Raw genomic sequence first — 24288 nt, 5'->3', positions numbered from 1 at the left:
TTATGTGGGAACTGAATCTTTATCTTGTAGAGGAGGTTTTTGCTGACTTGTGATGTTCAGGGAGTTTTTGATTTGTGTCTTGAAGTTTGTGGGACTTTTGGGCTGAATCTTGGTGTTTTGGAGGTTCTTACAGATACAAGATTCCCAATGACTTCCAGGGATGGACTTGGGCAAGGCGGAACCTCCAGTCCAAGCAGCTCTTCTCTTGTTTTTCCCTCTAACCAGGATTTGTCATTTCCAGGGTGTGGCTGGATGGAGGAGGAGGAAAAGCCCTGGAGATGCTGCAGGAGGAGGAGCTGCAAACCCAGCCCAGGGAGCTTCGGGGAGGAAAGAGCCCCCCTGAGCCAGGAAGGTGGGCAGAGATCCACCCAGAGCTCGGAGCTGGTGGAGAAGCCTCATGGCAGGGAGAAGCCCCACAAGTGCTTGGAATGTGGGAAGGGTTTCAGGTGGAGCTCCAGCCTCATCCGGCACCAGAGGATCCACACTGGGGAACGGCCCTACGAGTGTGGGGAGTGTGGGAAGAGGTTTCAGAGAAGCTCCAATCTCCTCCTTCATGAGCGGAGTCACACAGATGAGAGGCCCTTCTGCTGCCCCGACTGCGGGAAGGGCTTCAACCAAGGCTCTGACCTCACCGTGCACCGGCGCATCAACACCGGGGAGAGGCCCTACGAGTGTGGGAAGTGTCGGAAGAGCTTCATACAGAGGTCTAGCCTGTTCGAACACCAGGTGATCCACACTGGGGAACGGCCCTATGAGTGCTTGGAATGTGGGAAGAGCTTTGGGTGGAGATCCCAACTGAAAGCACACCAGCGCATCCACACTGGGGAGAGGCCCTACAAGTGTCCCCAGTGTGGGAAGAGGTTTCATACCAGCTCCAATCTCCTCCTTCATGAGCGGATTCACACAGAGGAGAGTCCCTTCCGCTGCCCCGACTGCGGGAAGGGCTTCAAGCAAAACTCCAGCCTCACCGTGCACCGGCGCATCCACACTGGGGAGAGGCCCTACGAGTGTGGGAAGTGTGGGAAGAGCTTCTCCAGGAGCTCAGACTTGACCCAGCACCAACGGAGGCACCACTGAGTGCCCCGAGTGAGGGAAGAGCTTGGAGTGAGGGAAGAGAGTAAGGGAAGAGCTTGGTGAGCTGCTGCAGCTCCATCCCCCATGGGAGGATCCGGGCTGGATGATCCCCAGTGACCCCTGTTGGGCAGAGCCCTGGTGCCCCCGTATGGGGAATAAAACAGAGAGTAAAGCAATGGAGCTGACCAAGGGGCCCGATATCTGAGGCCTGACTGAGCAGAAACTGTGGGAGACACAGACACAGTTTTAAGTCTCCCTTGGCAAGAACACTGACCAGGCAATATGGTGTGAGACTTTTTGATAAGGTAATGTTACCAGGTGATGTGATGTCATGAAGAATGTGTAACCAATGGGAAATTGTTACCAAAAACAGAGCCCTCTATAAGCCCCATACAAGTCAATCCCTGTATAAACACCTGGTACACTCAGTAAAATTGGCTTTGGTCTAAACTCGGATGTCCCCGTCTCTCCATGGTGGATAACCCTGTTGTGGGTGATCCCCGTTGGGTGGGGGAAGGTGCTGGAGGGATTTCTTTCCCTTCTCCTGGTGCTGCCGTGGTTTGGTTGGTAATAAATTCCCTCCCTGTGCCCAGGCTGGGTCTGTTGTCCCCGTGCCGGTGCTCGGGGCGGGATCTCTCCCGTTCCTTCTCTGCACTGCCGGGCCTCTCCTCAGCCAATGAGAGAACGCGGTGGAGAAGAGTCAGCCAATCAGCGAGAGCGGGGCTGATGACTCACCAGTTGCCGGGCAGACCCGCAGCAGGCAGTGTTCCCCACCTGGACCCGCCCTCCCTGCCCAGAGCCGGCCCCGCCGTGGGGTCCCCCCAAGTCCCTCCCCAGTGCCCCCATGAACTGGGCTGGGTTTAACTGGGAAGCTTTACTGGGAACACTGGGAGCAGGGGGCAGGGGCAGAGTGACAGCAGGGCTGGGGGACACTCGACCCCCCCAACATCAGCGTGGGGATGGAGCGGGGATCCCGGCCGGGTCCGGGGCCACGGGGAGGGGCTTTCACTGCCAGTGGCTCAGGAGCTCTGTGGGCAGAGTAAAGGGGGTGACACCGGGCTGGGGTCCCCGGGGGGACCATTCACATTCTGGGGGAGGTGGGATACGACTCACGGGACCCCCCTTTCTTGTGCAGGTAGAACCAGATCCCCAGTGCCAGGAAGATGAAGCCCAACTCGGAGTCTCCAGTTCCTGCCAGCATCTTGCTGTGGCAGCATCCAGCAGCATCTCTGGGGTCTCCGCAGGGGTCAGGACCCCCCAGAAACTCTCACAGGCACCCAGGCCCCTCCAAGCACCCTCCTGGTTGCTCCCAACCTACTCAGGACCCCTGAAACCTCCCTCTTGATCCCTTCCTCACCTTCCCAGGACCCACCAAAGCCCCTCCTGTCCCTCTCAGTATCCCACAGCCTCCTTCCAGTTGCCCCCCACTGCTCCAGGACCCCCAAACTCTCTCTCATTCCCTTCCCAGCCCCACCAGGGTTCATCCAGACCCCTCCCAGTCTCTTCCCAGCACAACCAACCTTGTCCCAATCTCTGCTCTTCCATCCCCAATCTCCATCCAGCTCCTCCAGGCTCACTCACATCCCTCCCAGTCATACCCAGCACACCCAAACTCCCTCCCAGTGTCCACCAGGACCCCCAGAATCCCTTCCCACCCTCCCCGGTATCCTTCAAACCCCTTCTTAGCCCTTCCAAACCCACAACCTCCTCTCCCAGTTGAAATCAGGCTCTCTCCTACTCCCTCCCAGTTGCTCCCAGCACATCCCAATGGCTCTCCCAGTGCCCCCAATTCCTCCCCTGTATCCCAGTGCTGGCTCAAGGGGTGCTCCAGGCTGACGTGCTGCACCTGGCAGGTGGAGGTGAGCCCGGCCCGGGTTGGGGTTTCCAGCAGCACCAGGAGCTGGTGGGTCCAGTCCCAGTTGGGGACCATGTCGGTGGCCACCACAGAGAGCTCCTGCTGGCCCTGGAACCACCTCAGCTGGGTGTGGGCCGGGTAGAAATCCACCAAGGAGCAGAGCAGGTGGCCGGGGCTGGGCTAGGAGCTCGAGGGCACCAGCGAGATGGACACGCTGGGGGTCACTGGGAGAGAGCGGGGACACACTGGGATCAGCTGGGGGGAGCTGGGAGAGAGAGGGGAGGGGTGGTGTGGCCTTGGGGCAGACTGGGAATGGACTGAGAGGGACTTGGAATGAACTGGGAAAGACTGGGATGATACTCAGAGAGAGGGGAGGGGATGGGGGGCACTCGGAGAGGGTGGAGATCTCGGAGTGAACTGGGGAGGAACCGGGAATGGGCTGGGAAGGAGTGGGAGGGACTGGGGCGGCACTGGGAGGAACTGGGAATGGGCTGGGAAGGAGTGGGAGGGACTGGGGCGGCACTGGGAGGAACTGGGAATGAAGCGCGCGGCACTGGGAGGCCGAGTCCAGTGCGGGGCACGCGGCGCTGCGGGTCTGCCTGGCAACTGATGAGTCATCAGAGACTCGCGCTCTGATTGGCTGAGGGGCGGCAGCGCCACGCCAGGCTGAGATGGACAGCCGGGAGGCACTGGGAGAGACTGGGATGGACTGGGAGAGCCACGGGGGTCAGTGGCAGGGACAGAAGGTCTCGGGGATGGGCACAAGGAGGGCTGAGGGCTCTGGGGCGATTCCCAGGGAGGTTTTGAGGGGCCTCAGGGTCATTGCCAGAGCAGGGCTCGAGGGGACACGCTGTGCCCCACGCTCACCTCGGCGCTCCGTGAGGAACGGCCTGAGATACTCGTGGTTGTACCGGCAGAGCCAGCCCACCGCAGTCCTTCTTTGCTCCATAACGTGCGGGTCGCTGTTGCAGTACCTGGCTGCTGTCCCTGGAGTATCTGTCCCGTGGTATCTGTGGATACCATGCAAAGGCCTTTTCTGCTTCTTTACCCTGCACTCTCCTCGTAGCAGTTCAGGCTGGAACAAATGGCTCCCAGAACAGGGACCTTGGGCAGTTGTCCAGTCCCGGAGAGCGTCTCCTGAAGGTCATCGGATCCGGGATCTTTGGGAATTCAAGCGTCGTTTGGGACCAGCTTCTTCCTTCGCTTTGTGAGGACTGTTTCTCCTGGCCTGTCGGCACCCCTTTGGAATTCTGAGGAAAGGCTGCCGCTTTGGAAGGGAAGCTTTCAGAATCCAAAGGACCGGCAGGAGCCCACCAGCCCCCTCGAGGTTTCGCTTTTCCTTTGTGTCCCTCGCATTGGTGAGTACTCGCAGCGTGGGCTGCCAGGTGCCCGGGGGAGAGCACTACACATGAACACATTTATCTTAAGTTCATCCTTTTGCCTCGTGGGGGGGAATTTTGGGTTGTTTGGGAAACATGGACAATCATTTATCCCCAGCTCAATGAGAGATTTATATTCAGATTAAAGCAACCTTAGTACTAGGGAATGTTTCATTTAAAAAACTTTTGTTCGGTTTTTGTTTGAGCACTTTCCTGAGGCTTCCCAGGAAGATGTTTTGTCAGTTTCGTTCTGGGGGAAAGCTTGGTGATGCATTTATGATATACAAGTGGGGGGGAATTATAAAGTGGGCAAGTTTAATCCTATTTTCAATTTGATTTTTAAATTAGTAAAGCCTAAGGGAGAAAGTTGGGTCCCTGGTTCTTCTTCCCTGTGTTCCTCCCTCCCTGATCCTAACCCTGCTTCCCCTATGGGTGGGATGGGAGCCAGACCCTGCCCACGGGTACAGGGCTGTCACCTACTCCCTGCTGCCTCCTGCCCCACTCAGTCCCTCTCTCGGGCTGGCCCTGGCCACTCCAGCAGAGCCTTCCCCGCTCCCTTGTCCCCGACTGCCCTGTCCCCAGTTTGGTCCCCAGCTCCAGGAATGTCAGTTGTACAGCCCCGCCTCGGGTCCCTCCCCTGCGCTCGCAGCTGCGTCGATGGTGTCACCGTCGGGACCAGCCCCTTCTGTCCCCTGCCCACATCCCCGAGTGGGCCCTTGAGGGTGGTTCCCTCCTTCTCCAGCCCATCCCGGTTCCCACGCCGCGGAACCGAACGCGGGCCTGGCTGGAAGCCCGCCATGCTGGCCTGCAGGCCCCGAGTCACCGGGCCCCACCGCTCCGCCGGAGGCTGCGCGCTCCAGCCCGCCCCGACCCACCTTCCGAAGAGGATGAGGACGGCGGCACCCCGGCAGTAACAACAGGCCGGGAGGAGGCTGGACACGGATCAGGGAGGAGCCCTGCGGGATGGGGACCTGGACTTGGTGAGAGATCTCGATTGCCTTGCGGCGCCTGTCGTCATTAAACGGGGAAAGGAGCCGCGATGGGAGCGGATTCCTCACACTGAGGGGAAGGAGTTGAGAAAAGCGGCCAGAGACTATGGCCGCAATTCTCCATATTTTAAAAATGTATTGGACTAAACTTTCACAGGACATACCTTAATTCCCCATGCCTTCCATTACATTACCACTGCACTATTGCAGTGGAAAAAACTTTTAAAGCCAATCCTATCCAAGTATGACTTGAGTGAAGTTTTAACGAAGGCCAGAAAGGCCTTGAGGCTTTGGCAGGAGAGGGGGAATTTAGCAGACCAGAGGATGAGGTCATGCTGCCCAACAATGTCTTAGATGACATCAAATCTGCTGCAAAGACTGCTCTTTTAAAAATCCCTGATGGAACCACCCTTGTCCAAAACTTTTCTTCAATCCATCAGGGGGTTGAAGAGACATTTGTTAAGTTTGTTGACCACCTCCCAGAGGCCATTGATCGCCAAATTGATAATGTAGAGGCCAGGGATGAACTCCTGGGAAAAATGGCAATGTCTAACGCCAACCCGGAAACCAAAAAGCTTCTCGGAGCTCTTCCCCAAGATCCAGAGCCACTCATCCCACAGATGGTCGACACCTGCACTAAGGCCTCTTCTTCAGAAACTGCTTTAGCCCTGGCCATGAGCAAAGGGGTGGGGGAGGCAGTGGTGCCCATTAACAACGTGAGGTGCTTGAACTGTGGCCAGTTCGGCCATTTCCAAGCAAACTGCCCTCACTGGCCTCCTGTGCACTTTAACTGACCTCGCTGCCCTCTCCAGAACACCTAGAAATGATCAGCCCTCGCAGCGTCCGGGAAACGGGCGGGGAGCGCGGCGCGGTCCCGCACGGAGACAACGAGCGGCAGCCGCGGCCCCGGGGCCGAGGGCGGGCGGGCGAGGCCGGCGGGCGGGCAGCCCCGCCGGGGGCGGCTCAGAACCGCAGTCCTGGGGCGAAACTGCCGCCCCCACCCCGCTGCTGCTCCGGAGCTCCTGCGCCCGCAGTGTCCGCGGGCACCGGCCGGGACAGAGCCCGGGAAGGAGAAGGGGCCGAGCCTCGGCGCGGCCGCCAGCGCCGGGAGCGGGACGAGCCCCGCACGGCAGCGCCCCAGCACCGGCGCCACGTCCAGCATCACCAACACACACGCAAACCCGCTGGCCAAGGTGAAAAAGTCCTTGCCATGAACGTTCTGGGGACAGGAAATGGTTCAATGTCAAAAACAGATACGGTTTCATAACCCTGAATGATAACAAACAAGATGTGTTTGTTCAACAGACTGCTATAAAAAAGAATAACCCCAGGAAATAACTCCACAGTCTAGGAGATGTAGAAATTGTGGAATTTAATATAATACAAGGAAGAAAAAGCCCCCAAGCAGCAGATGTGACAGGACCTGGTGGAGTTCCAGTGCAAGGTAGCAAACATGCACCAAACTGCAAACCTGCGAAATATTACCCATGTCATGGAAGTCCTCCACACTCCTACCGGGGAAATTAAACCCAAAACCAGCAGCCAAATCCCAGCAACAGCCCAAAAGCTGAAAGAGCACAGAACACCGATAAGCCACCTTCCATCCAAGACTCCACCTCCATATCAAAACAACTTTCCTGTCTGATAAGTCCCACTTCTTCTAATACCCTTCCCCAATTCCTGTGGCCTCCCTGCCCCCCTCCCACTTTCCCTGTTTCCTTTCCCTTGTCCTATTACCCCTTTTTTATGTTCCCACAAATTCCTACCTCCTTTTCCCCTTTTCCATGGCCTCCCTCCACTAGTCCCTTTCCCCAGAGTTCCTTCATAATACCTGAAGGAGTGTAATTGGGGGGGAAGAAAGGAAAGTTTTCCTAAATTAACCATCTTTTTCTTAAAAAGTAATGATTTCTATTTGGAGTTTCCAACAGGCACACCACCACCTACATTACCTCGTACAGAGTCTGTCACAGCCAGCAGCACTGCCACAGGGGCCAGAGAACCAGTCCCTACTGAAGGCTCCTGATTCCATCTCCTGATAAACCGGACTAAGAAAACCCCACATCCCTCCTGCCAGCTCTAAGAAAATCTATTTGGACATTAGAGACTCAGAATTGTTTGCATTTTGAAAATTGTCGTATGAGCGCTTTTGATTGATTTTGTCATTTTGTGTTGAATCAGTTGATCCTCCAGAGAAGCTTTCTTAATAATATAAAAAGGGGAATTGTGGGGATCCTGGGGGGCATTTCCCTGGTTTGGGGAGATGCGGGAGGCTTCCCTCAAGGGGCTGTTGGACTCTGTTTGCTCCTTGCCCTGTTCCTGTGTCTGTTCCTGTGTCCCTGGGCCACTCCCTCCCTGTTCCCTGACTGGGCCTCATCTTTGTACTGCCCAGGGACCAGGGTCACCCCCACCCCGACTCCTCAGGACAGGGAGAGCTGAGAGTTGGAGCAGGGGGATGGGCGTGCTGGGGAAAACCCTGAACATCTCACGGCATGGCTGATTCAGACATCTGTGGATACCATGCAAAGGCCTTTTCTGCTTCTTTACCGTGGACTCTCCTTGTAGCAGCTCAGGCTGCAACAACTGGGGATCGTCCAGCCCGGATCCTCCCATGGGGATGGAGCTGGAGCAGCGCACGAAGCTCTGCCCCCACTCAGGACACCCGCAGGGCCTCCCTGGTGTGGAAGTGCTGGTGAGTGATGATCTCTGAATTCCACCTGAAACTCTTCTGACATTCCAAGCACTCATAGGGCCGTTCCCCAGTGTGGATCCTGTGGTGCTTGGTGAGGTCGGAGGTCCCACTGAAGCTCTTCCCACACTCCCCACACTCGTAGGGCCTCTCCCCAGTGTGGATCCTCTGGTGTTCCATCAGGTGGGAGTTCCAGCTGAAACCCTGCCCACATTCCAAGCACTTGTGGGACTTCTCCCTGCCATGAGGCTTCTCCACCAGCTCCGAGCTCCGGCTGGATCTCCGCCCGCCTTCCTGGCTCAGGGGGGCTCTTTCCTCCCTGCAGCTCCCTGGGCTGGGTTTGCAGCTCCTCCTCCTGCAGCATCTCCGGGGCTTTTCCTCCTCCTCCATCCAGCCACACCCAGGGAATGACAAATCCTGGTTTGGGGAAAAAACAAGAGGCGAGCACCTTGGACTGGAGGCTCCTCCTGCCCAAGTCCATCCCTAGAACTCAGTAGGACTCTTGTGTCCATGAAAATCTCCACAGTCTCAAGGTTCAGCCCAAAACAACACTCCCAGGAGTTCCCTATCTCTGATCTCTCCACTTTTGGGGTTCCAGAGGTTTCCTTTCCTTGGGATGATGGGGGTCCAATGGCTCCAGGGGTTCCCGCTTCTCAGGTGTCCTGCTTAGGGATGATCCAGGGGCTGTTGGGGCTCCATGGGGTCCCTTTTCCCCTGATGCTCTACTCTGAGATCCCAGGTGTCCCAGGGGTTCCTCCTCTCCAGGCTCCCCCCCTTTCCAGCCAGCCGGGGGTCCCCCAGCTCCAGGATCGCCCCTCTCTGCTCTCCCCACTCCGGGGGTCCCAGGGGTTCCCCTCCTCTGCTCCCCCGGGGGTCCCCAGGACCAATGTCCTCCCCCTGGTGACACTGGGCAATGGCCACGTGGACTCCCAAAGATCCCCCAAGGGGCTCAGCTTTGCGGTCCTGCAAGATCCAAACCTACACACACACAGAGAAAAAAACCTCCCAGGGTATATTTGGGCCTCCCAGACAACATCTGGGGCTCAATTCCACAATCTGCAAGCTCCAAACACACCCCAATAAAAAACCCTCTCAGAGACTCCCCGATATATCTGGGACAAGCTCCCCCTCCCCTCTCACCTGCAGGATGAGCTGGGGGCGATGGTCCCGGGGCCAAGGGTGCTGCGGCCTCAGGGGGCACTGGAACCTCCTGTTTCTCCTCCTTTTCCTGCTCCTCATCCTCATCTTCCTCCTCCTCCTTCCTAATCCCACCTCCTGCCCAGTTCCTGCCTTCTGTATATTTCGAGTGCAGCACCTTGCTTGTTTTTAGAGCGAGAACAAAGATCCCAGCGGGAACACGGCTTGCTGGCTTTAGTCAGAAGTAGCGGTGACTAAAGGTCCTGTTTCCTCTGCTGTGCTCCCGTCCTTGTTCCTCCTCAGTGTTCAGGCTGGGCTTTGGGGTGTCCCTGTTTGCTGCATTTTCAGAGCTCCTCCTGGAGCCTTTGGGCAATAGGCTGTGCCCTGGGAGGGTTCTTTGTGCTCCTTTGTGACCCAGGAGAACCTTCCGGGCGGTTTCTGCGTGAGCTGCTGCTGTGATGTCACAGGAGCACTGCCACGTCCCCGAGGTGCTCCCGTGGCTGTGGGACACGGAGGCCTCAGTGTCCCCAGTGGCTCTGGGCACTGCTCCCTGCCGGAGGATCCTCCTGCCCGAGGCATTCTCAGCACCAGCCCAGCCCTGACGGGTGTCCTTGTGTGCTTGCAGGGCTGCAGTCTGCAGACGTGTGCAGCGCAGCCAAAATGATCCAGCACGTGGCTGCTGCAGTTTGCACGCTGTACTCTGTGGCTTATTCGGGATATTTTTTAACCCACTTGGCACGTAAGTCGAGGTTTTCTCTCGGTGCTGTGGCTTTGGGCTTGCTGTGTGCTTTCTGTTCTTCCTCTGGACCCGAGCTGACTTTGTAACCAAATGGCCATGAAGGCACCATTGCTTTGGGAGAGCTCCTGCCAGCAGCTGCAGCTGAAAAAGGGGGTGTCTGCAGCCAGCGGGGCGTGCACAGCATTTGCAATGAGCCCTGGGGGGTTCTGTTCCCTCTAGCGGGGAGTCTGTGGCAGCAGAGCCGGGAACTCCCTGTCCAGCCAAGAACTGACCCAGCCCAGCATTTTGTGCTGTTCTCTTGCTGTGGGAAGGGACTGTGGCTCCTGGAGGGACGCTGGGAAAGCAAAATGCTCTCTCGGGGTTGCCTTGCACTGTGGCATTTCCCACCACAGGCAGTTTTTTCCTGACAGCATCTGGTTCATGTTCCCTCTCCTGTTGCAGGGCACCTCATGTGTGGATTCCGAGCAGCTCCTCCTCCGGTGAGTGAGAAAGGAACCTTTGGTGTTTGGAATTGTGCAGCAAGCTGTGAGCTCGGCGTGTGGCAGCTGAGTGCCAGCTTAGGAGGCTGAAGGAAAGTTCCTGTCAGAGTCTTTGCAGCAGCAGCAGCAGCAGCAAAGGGATCCCCAGCAGATTTCTCCTTTTCTGCTGCTGAGCTTTTGAAGAGCTGCAGGTCTGGTTTTGCAGGCAGAGGATTGCTTGCTGGCTTTAGCCACGGTGGAATATGGAATTCCCAACAATAAGTGGCAATGTCGACTTTAGCCCATTGTTAGTTTGAAGGACTCCAAACCCAATTTCTGCTTTGTGCAGCTGGATGTGCAGCTGAAGGTAAATAAGGTGATCACTGAGATAGAACTTCCCGTCCCTCACGCTGCCATCTGTCCACAGGGCACAAAAGCAGCACCAGCCCCTCCTCTGGCTCCCTCTGCTCCCAAAGAGGAGGCCAAAGAGGAGGAAGACAGCGGTGAGCTCCCCGCTGTTCTGGAGGACGCTGGTGAACTTCCCTCGGTGCCGGGAAATGACAGTGAACTTCCCGCTGCTCTGGGAGACAAGGGCGAACATCCCGCGCTGTGGGAATACAGCAGCGAGGCTCCCGCGGCGTGGGACAAGGACAGTGGACATCTCCCGGCGTGGGACGAGGGCAGTGGATGTCCCCTGGTGCAGGACGAGGATGGCCAAGCCCCCATGGTGTGGGATGAGGACAGAGGACATCTCCCGCTGTGGGATGAGGACAGAGGACATCCTGTGCCTTGGGAAGAGGAGGCTGAACTTCTCCCAGCATGGGAAGAGGACAGTGAACATCCCCTGGCTTGGAAAGATGATGGCGAACCTGCAGCATTTTGGGAAGAGGACCCAGAACCTCCCTGTGCTTGGGAAGAGGACACTGAACCTCCCTGTGCTTGGGAAGAGGACACGGAACCTCCCTCCGCTGTGGGATCCTGGGCTGAAGGTTCTGACAGCAGCACAGCCCTGCAGCCAGAGGGGAGAGGGGAGTGGTGCCTGGTGCAGCTGAGTACGTCTGCTCTGTTCCTGTGTTCAGAGCAGGGGCTGTGTGCGTGTCTTGGCATCAGCTGCAGCCAGCGTTGCTCTGCAGCTGAATGTCACAGGGGCATTTATTGTCCTTCCCCAGCTGAGACCAAGGGGCTCACGGCCCCAGGGAGTGGGGCTGCATTCTGGCTCTGCTCTGGCGGGGTCTGGCTCTGGGAGGGAGCCTCTTCCACGTGGTTTCTTTCAGGGAACATCGTGAGCGTGGCGGAGCCTGCCGAGAAATACCTGGAAGTGGAGCAGATTGGCCAAGGGTAAGTGCACGGCAGCTACTTCTGCACATGCAGCCCAGGGGCTGTGCTGGTGCAGGATCAAGGGAGAAGTCAGGAGAGCTCCAAACACCTTCAGACACTGGGGTGCCATCCTGCTGTCTCTCAGTCCTGATCAGAATTGAGAACTGTGGTCAGAAGGAGCCGTCACAGGCCCCTGAAGCTGGCAGTGTCCTGCCTGCAGCAAGGAGCAGGACCTGGAAGATCTTCTGTGTCTGGAACTGGATTGCCTAAAAGAGCCACTCACCATCTGGAGACTGTCAGACAACATCTCTCAAGGAGATTTCTTTCAAATATTTTACTTCATAAAATATCTTCCGGTCAGAATTAACAACCTAAAGGTTTAGAAACAGGAACCAGAGATGAACTAATGAGTGCTCTATTCTAGCACAACTCGTAGAGCCCATACATTCAGGAACAGACACAGAGCTGGTGCACTCTGGGGGAAAATGCATCACCTGCCTGATGGCAGGGCCCTTGTGGATCCTGCAGGTCTTAGGCAGGAAATGGAAAAGGATGAAATGCATTCTTTTCCAGTTCTTTAGACACCCATTGCTCACCTCAGGTTTTGAACTAAAGCAATTCAGCATGGACATTTGGGATTTGCTCCAGCCCAATTCCTTCGTGTTGGGTCTCAGTTTTCTCTTGCACACCTGGCATGGCAGAGGGCTGGTGGCTGCTGCGCTGTTGTTGCAAGGGTCGATGCACCCAGGTGTTTGTGAGCGCTGCAGGCAGCAGAGATCTCCTGTCTGGGTTAGCTTTCACTCCCAGGGCCTCAAGCACTGCTTCTTTCTTCTCTGCTGTTTTGTCTCCAGGGCTTTCGGAACCGTTTCCAAAGGACTCGACAGGGCCACTGGAGGAGAGGTCAGTGCCAACACGCCCAGCACGTCTGGCAGCTCTCCAGGGCTCTCCCCTCTGCTGGGAGCTGTGGCTGCAGCTCTGGGGGCCAGCAGAGCTTTCCTGCACAGGCTGCTCCTCTGAAGGCAGAGCAGTGTCAGCCTGCAGAGCACAGCTGGGACACACTCAGTCCTTCTGGAGTGCCCAAAGGGATGCAAGGAGGGCAGCAGTGTCTGTCAGAGCAGGACATGCTGGCTTGCTCTTCATATCTAAAAGTGTGAATGGATCAGTGTTGGAGACTGAGGCCCAATTTATCTTCACCCCAGCCGCAGACAGGAACACTATTTAGCAGTTTTTCCATCCTGCCTTTCATCTTCAAAGGGTACCTCAAGGCCTAATTAGGGTGAGATCCTGCTTGGGCTCAATTTGGGACTTTAGTTCCACTTCAGCTGTCCACAGAGAGAGAGGGACAGAAATGAGAAGATGGATGTCCAGAGCAAAGCTCTCTCCTAAACCCTGCAGTTGTGTTTGGGTCTGGGGTCAGTGACAGCCTGTGACAGGGATCACCTGAGCAATGGATGTGTGTGTTTGCTTTGTTGTGCAATCCCAAACAGAGCAGCTGCATCTGAAATCATGACCAAATCCCATGCAATTGCTAAAGGGTTCCCGGCTGTTTTGCTCTGTTTTCACAGAACCAGAATTACCTCCTGCTTGCAAAATGTATTTGAATAATAATGAGAGTGTTGAGGCCATTTGAGAAGACTGTAGGTGCAGAGAATGTGGTTAGAGCTGGGAGGCTGACAGCTGAGGGGCCATTTCTGCAGAGCTTGCAAGGCCAAATGTCTCTGGCCATGTGTCCTGTAAGCAGCCCCAGCGAGCAGAGCAATGGGCTGTGGGAGTGGCCCTTGCTGAGTTCTGGTGCCCATCCCAGGGCAGTTTGGCACAGCCCGGCTCCGTCGCTCCAAAAAGCCTCGCCCCGTGTTGGCTGTGGCCTCCTGCCACAGACTCCTCCAGTTAAAGGTCTGCAATGTCCCCTCAGGTGGCCATAAAGAAAATGAGTCTCAGAGGGCAGAACGGGGAACGCGCTGTGAATGAGCTCCTGCTCCTGAAGGACAAGAAGAACCCCAACATTGTCAACTCTTTGGACAGGTGAGTGCTCCAGGCCTCACCCCGTGCACGGGCCCTGCCTTAACCTTTCCTGGCACCTGTAGTCTGTAGCCTGTTTTGAAAATGCCTGACCCAGCCGTATCTTCCCAAAACAACAGCCTGGCAGTTCGCTCCCTCCGTGTGCTTTGGTTGCTTTGGTTTGGTTTTTCCTTCAAGCTGACCCTGTTTTCTGTGTCTTACAACAAGTGCTGATAAACCACAGCAGAAATTATTTCCCTTGGTTTCTTCTTCCCAGCCCTTTTCCATTGCTGCGGATGCCAGGAAGACCAGGTCCTTGTTTCCAGAAATGCCTCATTTGCCCATTTTGCACTGGCCTTGCCTGTTTCTGAAGGGACTTTCTGAAAGGTTTTCTGATTGCTTTTGTCCCAAGTGCTGCACAGCCTCCTCCCCTGGATAACCCTGGGAGTTGTGTTGCCTTGTTCTGCAGGGAATGGTGGAACTGATGAGCTCAGAAGCTGAACCAGCTGGGGGCCAGTGTTGTGGTTCCACACTGATCTGGGCTGTTGCTAAACTGCATTTTTCACCTGCTTGCCATCTAAGGACTCTCCTTTCTCACAGGTGTCTCTTCCTTTAGACTGTGCAGATTCCAAGGACTCTGCAGCCTTGCAGGAATGTCTCTCCATGGGATTCTGTCCTCATGGACAAGTGACCTGGAAACAAAACTCCACTCCAGGCTTTTCCATGGGGGAATTGAGCACTGCACATTCAACTCCATGCCACTGCTTTCCTCTTCCAGCTTCCTTGTTGGCGGAGATCTCTGGCTGGTGATGGAATACATGGATGGAGGAACTTTGCAGGACGTTGTCAGACAGACACGCATGGCTGAAGGAGAGATGGCAGCTGTCAGTCGGGAGGTGAGGGATTCTGCCTGTGGCTGCCACGGCTTGGACACGATGGTCCTTCCATACAGGCGTGAGAACAGGAGTGGCTCCATGCTCAGGGCTCTGTTTGTTGGTTTCATGAGCTGGAGAAGAAAGAGCCTCTGCAGTGAATGGCCTGCCAGTATTGCTGCACTTCTGCTCTGTTCTTGCTCTCTTTCCTGCTGTTGTGGCACTCTCTGTCTGTTCTGGATTTGATGTGCTGTTCTCAGCTTTGCCCTGAACCGTTTGCCTGGAGCCTGTCTGCTCTGCACTCCTGGCCTGTCACAGCAAAGCTGCTACTGGCAGAATTCGGACCTGTCCTTTCTTGTGTGATAGATTCCGGCCATTGGTTTTTGTCCTGGTGTTTCTTGTTCTCTCTCAGTGCCTGCAGGGCCTGGATTTCCTCCATGCGAACCAGGTGATCCACAGAGATCTGAAGAGCTCCAACATCCTCCTGGGCATGGCCGGCTCTGTCAAGCTGGGTGGGTGTTCCTGGCCAGGCACGGCGCTCCCGGGTGCGGCTGTGGGGCTGCTTCCCAGTGCCGGCCAGAGCCCCACAAGGGCTGCTGGGGGCACTGCCCGGCCCCTGCTGCCAGCTGAGAGCGGCTGCCCCTGCAGAGAGCTCCGGAGAGCAGCAGGGTGCCAGGGGTGGCTTTGCTCTGGGTATGGCCCTGCCAGAGGGGCAAGAGTTGGAATCTAAAGATTCAAGGGAATCAGTAAAAGCCACTGCATGAAAGCTGAGGGTTTCTTTAAGGGTCCAGTTCCACCTTCCCTTGGCTACAGCCCTGAGCACTTTTCCAGCTCACTTCACTACTCCATTCTCAGACTGAGAATGGGGAGTCTTGGTGCTTGGTTTCCTCATTCCAGCTGCCTTTGACAGTGTTTGTTTCTGTCCTCAGCTGATTTTGGCCTCTGTGCTCAGCTCAGCTCTGAGCAGGACCGGTGCAGCTCCATGGTGGGCACTGCTCACTGGATGGCCCCAGAAGTTGTGACCAGTTCTCCTTATGGCCCCAAGGTGGACATCTGGTCCTTTGGCATTGTGACCATTGAGATGGTGGAAGGAGAACCTCCTTACTTCAAGGAAACGAGGGCCATGGTAAGAGGCAAATTCTCCAGGGGCTGCAGAGCCCTGTGAGCACAGGGTGACCCTGCACTGGGAGCAGCAGCTGGAGGTTTCTGCACCTGGGGAAGGGAATTCCCAGAGCACTTGAACCTCAACACAGACAAATATTCTGCAGTCTCCAACAACAATTTGCTTTGGGATTTATGCTGTTCCAGCTCTTCTGTCTGTAAGGATGACCTGAAAATTTGAAGCAAGTACATCAGCTCTTTCCAATGGCTGTGGCAGCACCAGGGTTTGGGTTTTTTGGTTGGCACAGGAAAATGAGCTGTGAGCAGCATCTCTGCCAGGGAGGAAAGTGCTCCTGGAGCTGGGGCTGAGAACCCGGGGTCGCTGTGAGCACCTGTGGGTGGGAAGGAAGCTGGCAGAGTGCTGAGTTTGCTTTTCCTGCAGGCTCGCGCTCTGATCCGGCACAACGGGACCCCGCAGCTGCAGGAGCCCCGGCGCCTGTCGGCTCTGCTGCGGGACTTCCTCGAGTGCAGCCTGGAGCCGGACGAGGAGCAGCGCTGGTCTGCCCAGGAGCTGCTGCAGGTGAATGCCGAGCGGCCGAGGGGAAGCAGCAGTGCCAGGGAGGGGTTTTCTGCTGGGGCCCCTCCGATAGTCTCCAGCCTCACTGCGTTCCACACGCAAAGCAAGCAGAATCCTTGCCGGGTTTGGCTTGGCAGGGTCCTTTCGAGGGCATCTGCCCCTGGTGCCCCACAAGGAGCAGGGCCACCTTCAGGCAGGTCAGGTGCTCAGAGCCCTGCCTGGCCTGAGCTTGGATGTTCCCAGGGAGGAGGCACCTCCCACATCCCTGGGCACCTTTTGTCAGTGTTTCCCCACTCTCCTGGCAAAAAGATTCTGCCTTAGATCTAACCTGAGCCTGCTTCCCTCTCCTGAGTTTCTGACCATTTCCCTTTGTCCTGTTGCAACAGAGCCTGTGAGGAAGTTGACTCTGGAAAGTAACAGTTCATTTCTTTCTTTTTTATCCTTTGGGCAGCACCCATTTTTATCATCAGCCAAGCCTCTCTCCAGCCTGACCCCTCTGATCACCGCAGCAAAGCAACTGAGGGAGCAGCGGAGGAGATGAAACACTGGAGGACAGCTTTTAGTTACAGTAGTTAGTTAGGACAACTAGTTAGTGATGGTAGTTAGCAGTGCTAGTTGGTTATGGTAGTTAGGACAGCCTGTTTGTTACGGCTCTTATGACAGCCTGTTTGGTATGGCAGTTTTTTGAATAAAAACTCTCTTAAACCTCAACTCCCTTGAGGTGTCCCTTCCTCCTCCCTCTGTGACTCGGCTGCCCGGAGCAATGTGAGGGGAGAGCGGGCCCAGCCTGGCCCAGAGCTGAGCCCCAGCAGAGCCCTGGCAGAGCCCAGAGCAGCCTCGGATCTGCAGAGTCAGCCTGGGAGGAGGCGCTCGGAGCCTTCTGGGCTGCACCCGACTCTTGGTTACAAACTGCGTGTGCTGGAAAATGCCACCGGCTCTGCCAGAGGGCAGAAGGGGCCCGGGGAAGGCCCCAGTGCTCCCTGCAAGGGAAACACCTGCCCTGGGTTTGTTATAGAGAACTATGTAGTTGGTGGCTTTTGCTTTTATGTCTTGACTTCTGCAACTTATTCTTAATCACAACGATTTTGATACAGTACAGTTTGTAATCACTTTTAACTGCTTTTGCTTTAGTATAATTTGTCAGCTTTTTGTTGCCAATGCCCTGGCCCCTGTGTAGCTCATATCCTCAGAACATCATTCATGGATGATAGTTTAGTTTGTGCACAGTGTGAAAAACATACATACTAGTTTTGGCTTTTGCAAAATATTGAAGTGGATGCCGTGTGTTGTGCAATAGAATGTTAACTTTTGCAGAAGTAGCTGTAGTTGTGAAATAATAAATAATGCTTTTATTTTTGTAACTAACTGACAGTAATAACTCAGAGGTATTTGTGAAACAGCCAATGTTGATTTAAAGTACTTGTGGAAGTAGCTAAAACCGTCTGTATGGCCAGATAACATTTAAGGAACGGGTGTGCTGAGGACCCTGCCGCTGACCCTTCGACTGTCAGGAACTGTCTCCTGCTGATGTGGAAACCCAGGTGTCCCAGGGTGAGGTTCTGGTGTTTGTATCCCCAATCGTGGGTTCTGTTCATGTTTGATATTCTGTTCTGTGCTCTCAGAACTGACTCAGAAAGTGAAGGTTTGTTTTGTCTTGTTATCAGCTGGCTCACCTCCCCCCATGGTCTGTTCTCCACAAGAGGCTTGTGCGGGCTGGCTTGGCTTGCTTTTGCTGGCTTTGTTTGCTTGCTCTTGCTTCCACTCTTGCCTTTGCTTTTTCCTGTTAGTTAGTTTAACTAGGCAGTCCAATTCTTTCCCTGGACTGTTTCTTTCCCTTTCCTTCTTCTGAATACCATCCAACCTGCTTTGGACTGGGACCTGGGAACACCGAGGAGCACTGGGAGCCTGCGCTCTGTGATCTGCAGCAGCCATCCCCAGTGCCCAGAGCAATCCCCAGCGCCCAGACCCGGGCGACCACCCCCAGGAGAGACTTTCTGGATTTGTCATCTCTTCAGAGTGGTGAAAGAGTTTTGTTGTCATCTGGTGTTCATTTTTTTTTAGTGCTGGGGAGTGTTTTGTTTTTTAAATAAAGAGGTTCTTTTCCACTTCTCTCAGAGAAAATTCTTCCCGAATCAGGTGGGTGGGGAGGAGCCGTGGGGGTTTGTTTTCTGGGGGCTCCTTCCAGAGGAGGATTTGGGGGATTTGCATTCCAAGAGCACTCAGGGTTGCGGATTGAGGTTATGCCCAAGGGGATCTGGGGTTGGACAACACAGCTGGACTGAGGGTTAAAAATATCCAAGGGGATCTGGGGTTGGAAAACAGTAACACCTAAAATTCTGCTGGGTTGAGAGACATCCAGGATTAAACCTGCTGGGTTGATGGATTAACATTCCATGAGCACTCAGGGTGTAGATATGTAATGTAGACTGTTTGAAAGTAAAAGGTACCTTGTATGTGAGAGTGAGTGAAAAATAAAAGTGAGTAAATGTAGATTAATGGAAGTATATATAATGTAGATTGTTTATTTTTGAGCTTTACTTTATCTCCTTGGAGGGAGGTGGATTGTGTTGAATGGTATTGTGAGAGAAAGGACTTTCTGAGTAGTTGAAAGAAGGTGGTATTCAGGTTGTTAGAGAAAGTGGGAAACAGAGGCAGAGGACTTGTGAAGAAACGTGAGGAATGGACTATCACATCTAAAATGGGCAACACCAAAACACACCAAAGGAGTGTTGAAAAGGACTTGCATAGAAAAATCAGCAAAAAGGAGTGACAAGGGAAACAGAGGGCAAGCCTGGACTGAGCACTGTACTCACCAGCGAGAAGATCACACGTACCTGCTGTGGGCAGCAGCCCCACAGGCAGGGGAGGTGGGGGTATAAGCCATGCCAGACCTCTGTCATTCCTGTTTCTGTCTCTCATTTGTTGTCTTTTCCCTTCTGAGATAGCAGCAAGATCGTGTCACAAATGCTACAGAAAGTATCACATGGAAAGAAACCAAAGTTCCTTTTTAGTACACACACCCATGTCAACAGCCACTGTTATAACCCATCCAAATTAAGTACCTGCAGGGAAAATGGGGAAAAACTGCAGTGTACCAGAATAGGCTGGCTTTAGACTGTTTATTGGCTAATGAAGGGGGTGTTTGTGGAAAGTTTAATATATCAGATTGTTGAAAATAGATGACAACGGGGAGGTCATCCTAGAAAAAAACAACCCAGACACCAATCCAAAAATGGGAAAACAGTGTTAAAAACTAACTGGTGGGGTAATGTATTGAGGATGGGATGGTGGAAGAAATGGGGATTCTTCCTTTTATGTATTACAACTGTTATAAATGAAAATTTGTCCAGCCAAATTAATATGAAAAAATAAAATATTTATTTTGCAATCAAATTCTATCTAGGCCAGCCACAAGGAAAGAACAGAGCCGAGCCTGGGGTCGGCCCTGGGTGTGCAACAAAGAGGTCAGCCTCAGCAGAGGTTTTCCTCTATGCCTACACACCTCCATCCTGGCACAAGCGGTTTTTATAGGGAAAATTCTGCCTGAGGGCAAGGTTTCAGTAATCAGTCTTTTCTTCTCTTCAGAGTCCACATGTTAATAAGATTTTCTGCTTTGGTGATGAGGGAGAACAATTCAGTGTCTGGAGTTTGTTGAATCCCTTGATGAAATTTACGGGAGGGAAGGCTGCATTCACCTGTGTCTGCCCAAGGATTTCCATGATATCCATCTCGGGTCCTTCAGGCAAGGATCAGCACCGGGGGTTCCTGCATCTCCCCAGCCATGGCCCATCTCGTGGGGAGCCACACCTTCTTACTTGTAAATCAGTTTCCAATATACACCCGGTCTCACCTGCGAGGGTGGGGGAGGGAATGCTTATACAAACGTGTAGAGTGTTACAGTTTTCTAACAAATCTAACAAACATTCAATATCACATATATCATATTAGAAATGGTGCCAATTATATCTGCTACATATAACAGTATGGTAAATGTAGCTTTGTAGATAAAATGAAGCTTTAGTAGTTAAAAAAGAAACTATGTATGTGTGTGTTGGGGGGGGGGGGTTTAAGGAATGAGATACTCGCTTCAAGGAACACGCAAATTCTCCAGAGAAGAGCAATTTATGGTTTTCTTATTAGAAGAAGCTGATTTCTTCACGCCGTGCTCAGACTTGAAGACCCCGTGGGAATTAAAGAAAGCAGCTGACATACAACAGACAGAGTTTTTTGTTTCAAATATAATGTATGTATAACCATGAAGGATATATGAATATGCAACAGTGTATTGTTTTAGGGGTGATTTCTTCATTCACAAGGTACATTCCTCTTGGCTTAAGTGCCTGAGAGCATCTGGACCTCAGATATTCTTTCTTTTTTATTGTCTTGTAATTGTCTTAACTCTAAATTTTTATCACTCTAATTCTATTCCTATCTTTCTCACCATTTTATTATTATTAAACTTTTAAAATTCTAAAAACCAAATGATTGGCATTTTTCACAAATTCATATCAGGAGACAGAGAAACCATTTATGATTTCAATGGCATCATTCGATTACAAGCTGTCCTTGGAATAAGGACCAACCAGACAGCTTCAGCTCCTGACCTTCCTGCCGACCAAGCCACTGAAATGAGGAACACAACATTTCACCAGGGGATGGGATCAGATTATCTGTTAGCAGAAAAAAAAGCAGTTTGTGAAAAACTAAATTACTCAAACTGATGTTGGCAAAGAGATGACAAGGGGAAAGTGTTGAAAAAGATAATACAGGAAATAGGAAAGCAGTTTATGTATTGGTCCAAGCATGGAAAGGATGGGAATGGGACACGGTTTCCTGGCTCCCCGGCAGACCAGGGGTTAAACGTTGGGTGTCTCCTGGATTGTCCCCGGAAAGAGCCCATCTCTGCAGAGACACCTTTTTTCATTTGTAAATTAGGTCTTTCTTTCTCTGCCATCTGTGGTTTCTCCAGCCCGGGATGCAACCACCGGTCATTTAAAACTTTAAGAATCTTTTTGTACAAGGACAACTGACTTGATGTATATTTTACATAAGCACGAATTATTCCATAACATATATTACAATGGGGCTGCAGAGATCCCCCTGCAGGTCCATGGGGATGCAGAGATCCCCTGCAGATCCATGGGGATGCAGGGATCCCCTGCAGGTCCATGGGGATGCAGAGATCCCCCTGCAGGTCCATGGGGATGCAGGGATCCCCTGCAGGTCCATGGGGATGCAGAGATCCCCCTGCAGGTCCATGGGGATGCAGAGATCCCCTGCAGGTCCATGGGGATGCAGAGATCCCCCTGCAGGTCCATGGGGATGCAGAGATCCCCTGCAGCCCCTGGAGGAGCCGGGCTGGAGCTCGGCGATGCCTGAGAGGAGGCTGTGAGCCCGCGGGCAGAGGGGCCCCGCTGGAGCAGCCTGTCCTGGCAGGACTGAGCCCGTGGCACAGTGACCCACGCTGCAGCACTCGGAGGGGGCTGTGCCCAGGGGATGGACTCCGCTCCGAGAAGTTCCTGGAGAAGTCTCGGCCGGGAGAGAGCGCAGGGTGCAGCAGGGAACGACTCCTGTCCCTGAGCAGAGGGAGAAGCCCCGGGGGATGAGCTGAGCATGGCCCCATTCCCTGTCTCCTGCCCTGCCGGGGGAGGAGGTGCAGCTGGGAGCAGGGAGGCGTGGGGAAAGCTGCATTTAAGGCTCTGCACTGGCTTCTCCTTCTCCTGCTCCGAGTCTTTGGAGTTTTCCGCCAGAAATCTCTCCCCTGCCCCACCCACCCACAGGGCTTCGGGCAGGTTTCCCTTTTCGGGGGAAATCAAAGCGAAGCTCTGATGCGCTAACGAGGGGCAGGAGAAGTGAGGCTCCTGGGCTTCCCGCAGAGGCGGAGGCACGGGAGGCGCAGAGCCGGGAAAGCCGTGGCGGGAGGCGCGGAGAAGTTTGTTTGTGTGGGCAGCTCAATCCCGGCTCGGCCCGGGCCCGTGCCGGGGCTGTTCCTCATCTCCGGCTTTCCCCTCACGCAGCCCGGGGGCGCCGAGAGCGCGGGGCGAGGCGGGGCCGTGCGCAGAGCCCGCCCCGAGCTCGCTGCCATTGGCCGCCGGTGCCGTCAGTCGCGGTCGCGGCGCGCTGATTGGTGGGAGCGGGGCGCGGCGCGGCCCCGGCGGCGGGCTGAGGGCGGCCGTGGCCGCGCAGCGCCGCCATTGGCCGAGCGGCTGTGCGGGCCCGGCAGCGGCGGCAGCGGCCGGAGCGCGGTGAGGCGGCGGCGGCGGAGCTCGGAGGCGGCCCCGGCGCAGGTGGGAGCCGCGCTGGGCTCTGCGGGGGCTCGGGGCTGGCTGCGGGCGGAGGGGGCGGCAGGGGGCTCCGGCGGCTCGCCGGTGCCGTGTCCGGCCCGTGCCGGCCCCGGGCTGAGGGCGCTGCGGGAGCGGCTGCCCGCGGTCTCCTTCCCGCCGGGGCCGGGCAGGAGCCGCTGCCGGAGCAGCGCTGGCTCGGCCCGGCTGCTGTGGGTAGGACAGAGGGGCTGCCCCGCGGCCGGGAGCGGGCGGGGAAATTCCCGTCGCCGGAGGTTCGTGTGCCCGGCGGAGAGCGAGGAGTCCTGTCAAAGTGACTTTATTGCCGAGCAGGGGCAGAGGCCGTGGGGCATTTGCCGTGCGCTCTCTGCCGTGGCTGTAGTCCGCAGCCTCCTTTTTATCCTCATTTTCCCGGCCGATCTCCCTCTGCCTTTGCCCACCGGCTGAGTTCCTTGGAAGGTTCCGACTTCCCGATGCGCCTGGAGCCTGTCCTCGTTAATGTGCACCCTCCTTTTGTATAGCAGCCGATATTCATGGCTCTGTTAAGTCTTTGTTCTTCTCGGCGAATTTCGGGAATGTAGCGGGACTTTGAGCAGCTGTCTGGGTCAATTTGGAACATTTATTGGAACGGATGGTTTCTCCTCTTATCTACAACTCCCTGGCCCTATCTCCAGGCAGATTCACTCCTTGACTCTGTTTTGTTCTTCCCGGGTCCTCTTTGGTTTTGGGATTGTTCTCGGTGCCCTCATTCCCTGTCCTTTTGTAGCCGTTTGTGGATCAGGAGGCCTGGCTGCCACCTGCATGCCCTGGCTCAGCTGCTGGATGAGCTGCACTGCCAAGGTGTGGAGCATGGTAAAAAGATGAGAGTTGCTGCAGCACAGAAGAGGAGAAGCAGCATTCGTTTAACCCCTGTTGTGCCAGGGAGCCACGAAACTGTGTCCTATATCCATCCTTTCCATGTTTGGACCAATACATAAACTGCTCTCCTATTTCCTTTCTTATCTTTTTCAGCACTTTTCCTTTGTCATCTCTTTGCCAACAGCAGTTTGAGCCATTTAGTTTTCCACAAACTCCTGCTTTTTCTGCTAAGAGATAATCTGATCCCATCCCCTGGTGAAATGTTGTGTTCCTCTTTCGGTGGCTTGGTCGGCAGGAAGGTCAGGAGCTGGAGTTGTCTGGTTGGTTCTTATTCCGAGGACAGCTTGTAATGTAATGATGCCATTGAAATGATAAATGGGTTCTCTGTCTCCTTATTTGATTTTGTGAGAAACGCCAGTCACTTGTTTTTTAAAATGTTAGAAGTTTAATACTAGTAAAATGGTTCTAAAAGTAGGAATACAATTAGACTAATAAAAAATTTAGAGTTAGGACAATTGCAAGACATTAAAAAGCAAAGACTTACAGATGTCCGGATGCTCTCTTGGGCATTTAAGCCATAACAAGCATACCTTGTGAATAAAGGAATCGCCCCTAAAAAAATACGCTGTTACATATTCTTATATCCTTCATGGTTATGCATACATTTTATTTAAAACAAGAAACTCTGTCTGTTGTATGTCAGCTATTTTTTTTAATCCCCACGGCATGCTCCAGTCTGAGCATGGCCTGAAGAAATTAACTTCTTCTAGTAAGAAATCCATAAATTGCTCTTCTCTGGAGAATTTAGGTGTTCCTTGAGCGAATTTAGGTGTTCTCATTCCTTAACCCCCCCCCCCACCCCACACACACACACACATGCATATTTTCTCTTTTAACTACTAAAGCTTCATTTTATCTACAAAGCTACGTTTACCATACTATTAAGATGTTCATACAGCACAAGTTA

At 54.2% G+C, this 24288-nt stretch overlaps 1 protein-coding gene across 1 annotated transcript; it reads left to right on the top strand.

The window, feature by feature from the left end:
* Positions 1–9780: 9780 nt before the first annotated feature.
* Positions 9781–14956, top strand: LOC144248749 (uncharacterized). The gene is made up of 8 exons (XM_085565026.1): positions 9781–9859; positions 10301–10338; positions 10619–11369; positions 11592–11655; positions 11855–11990; positions 13547–13656; positions 14411–14620; positions 14917–14956. Exons 1-8 carry the CDS (start codon positions 9781–9783, stop codon positions 14954–14956), a joined length of 1428 nt encoding a protein of 475 aa, XP_085421152.1.
* The last annotated feature ends 9332 nt before the right edge of the window (positions 14957–24288 follow it).

Source organism: Lonchura striata, chromosome 35, assembly GCF_050655825.1.
Source record: "Lonchura striata isolate lonStrDom1 chromosome 35, ASM5065582v1, whole genome shotgun sequence".
Lineage (NCBI taxonomy): Eukaryota > Metazoa > Chordata > Aves > Passeriformes > Estrildidae > Lonchura > Lonchura striata.
This window is presented reverse-complemented; position numbering and strand designations above follow the sequence as displayed.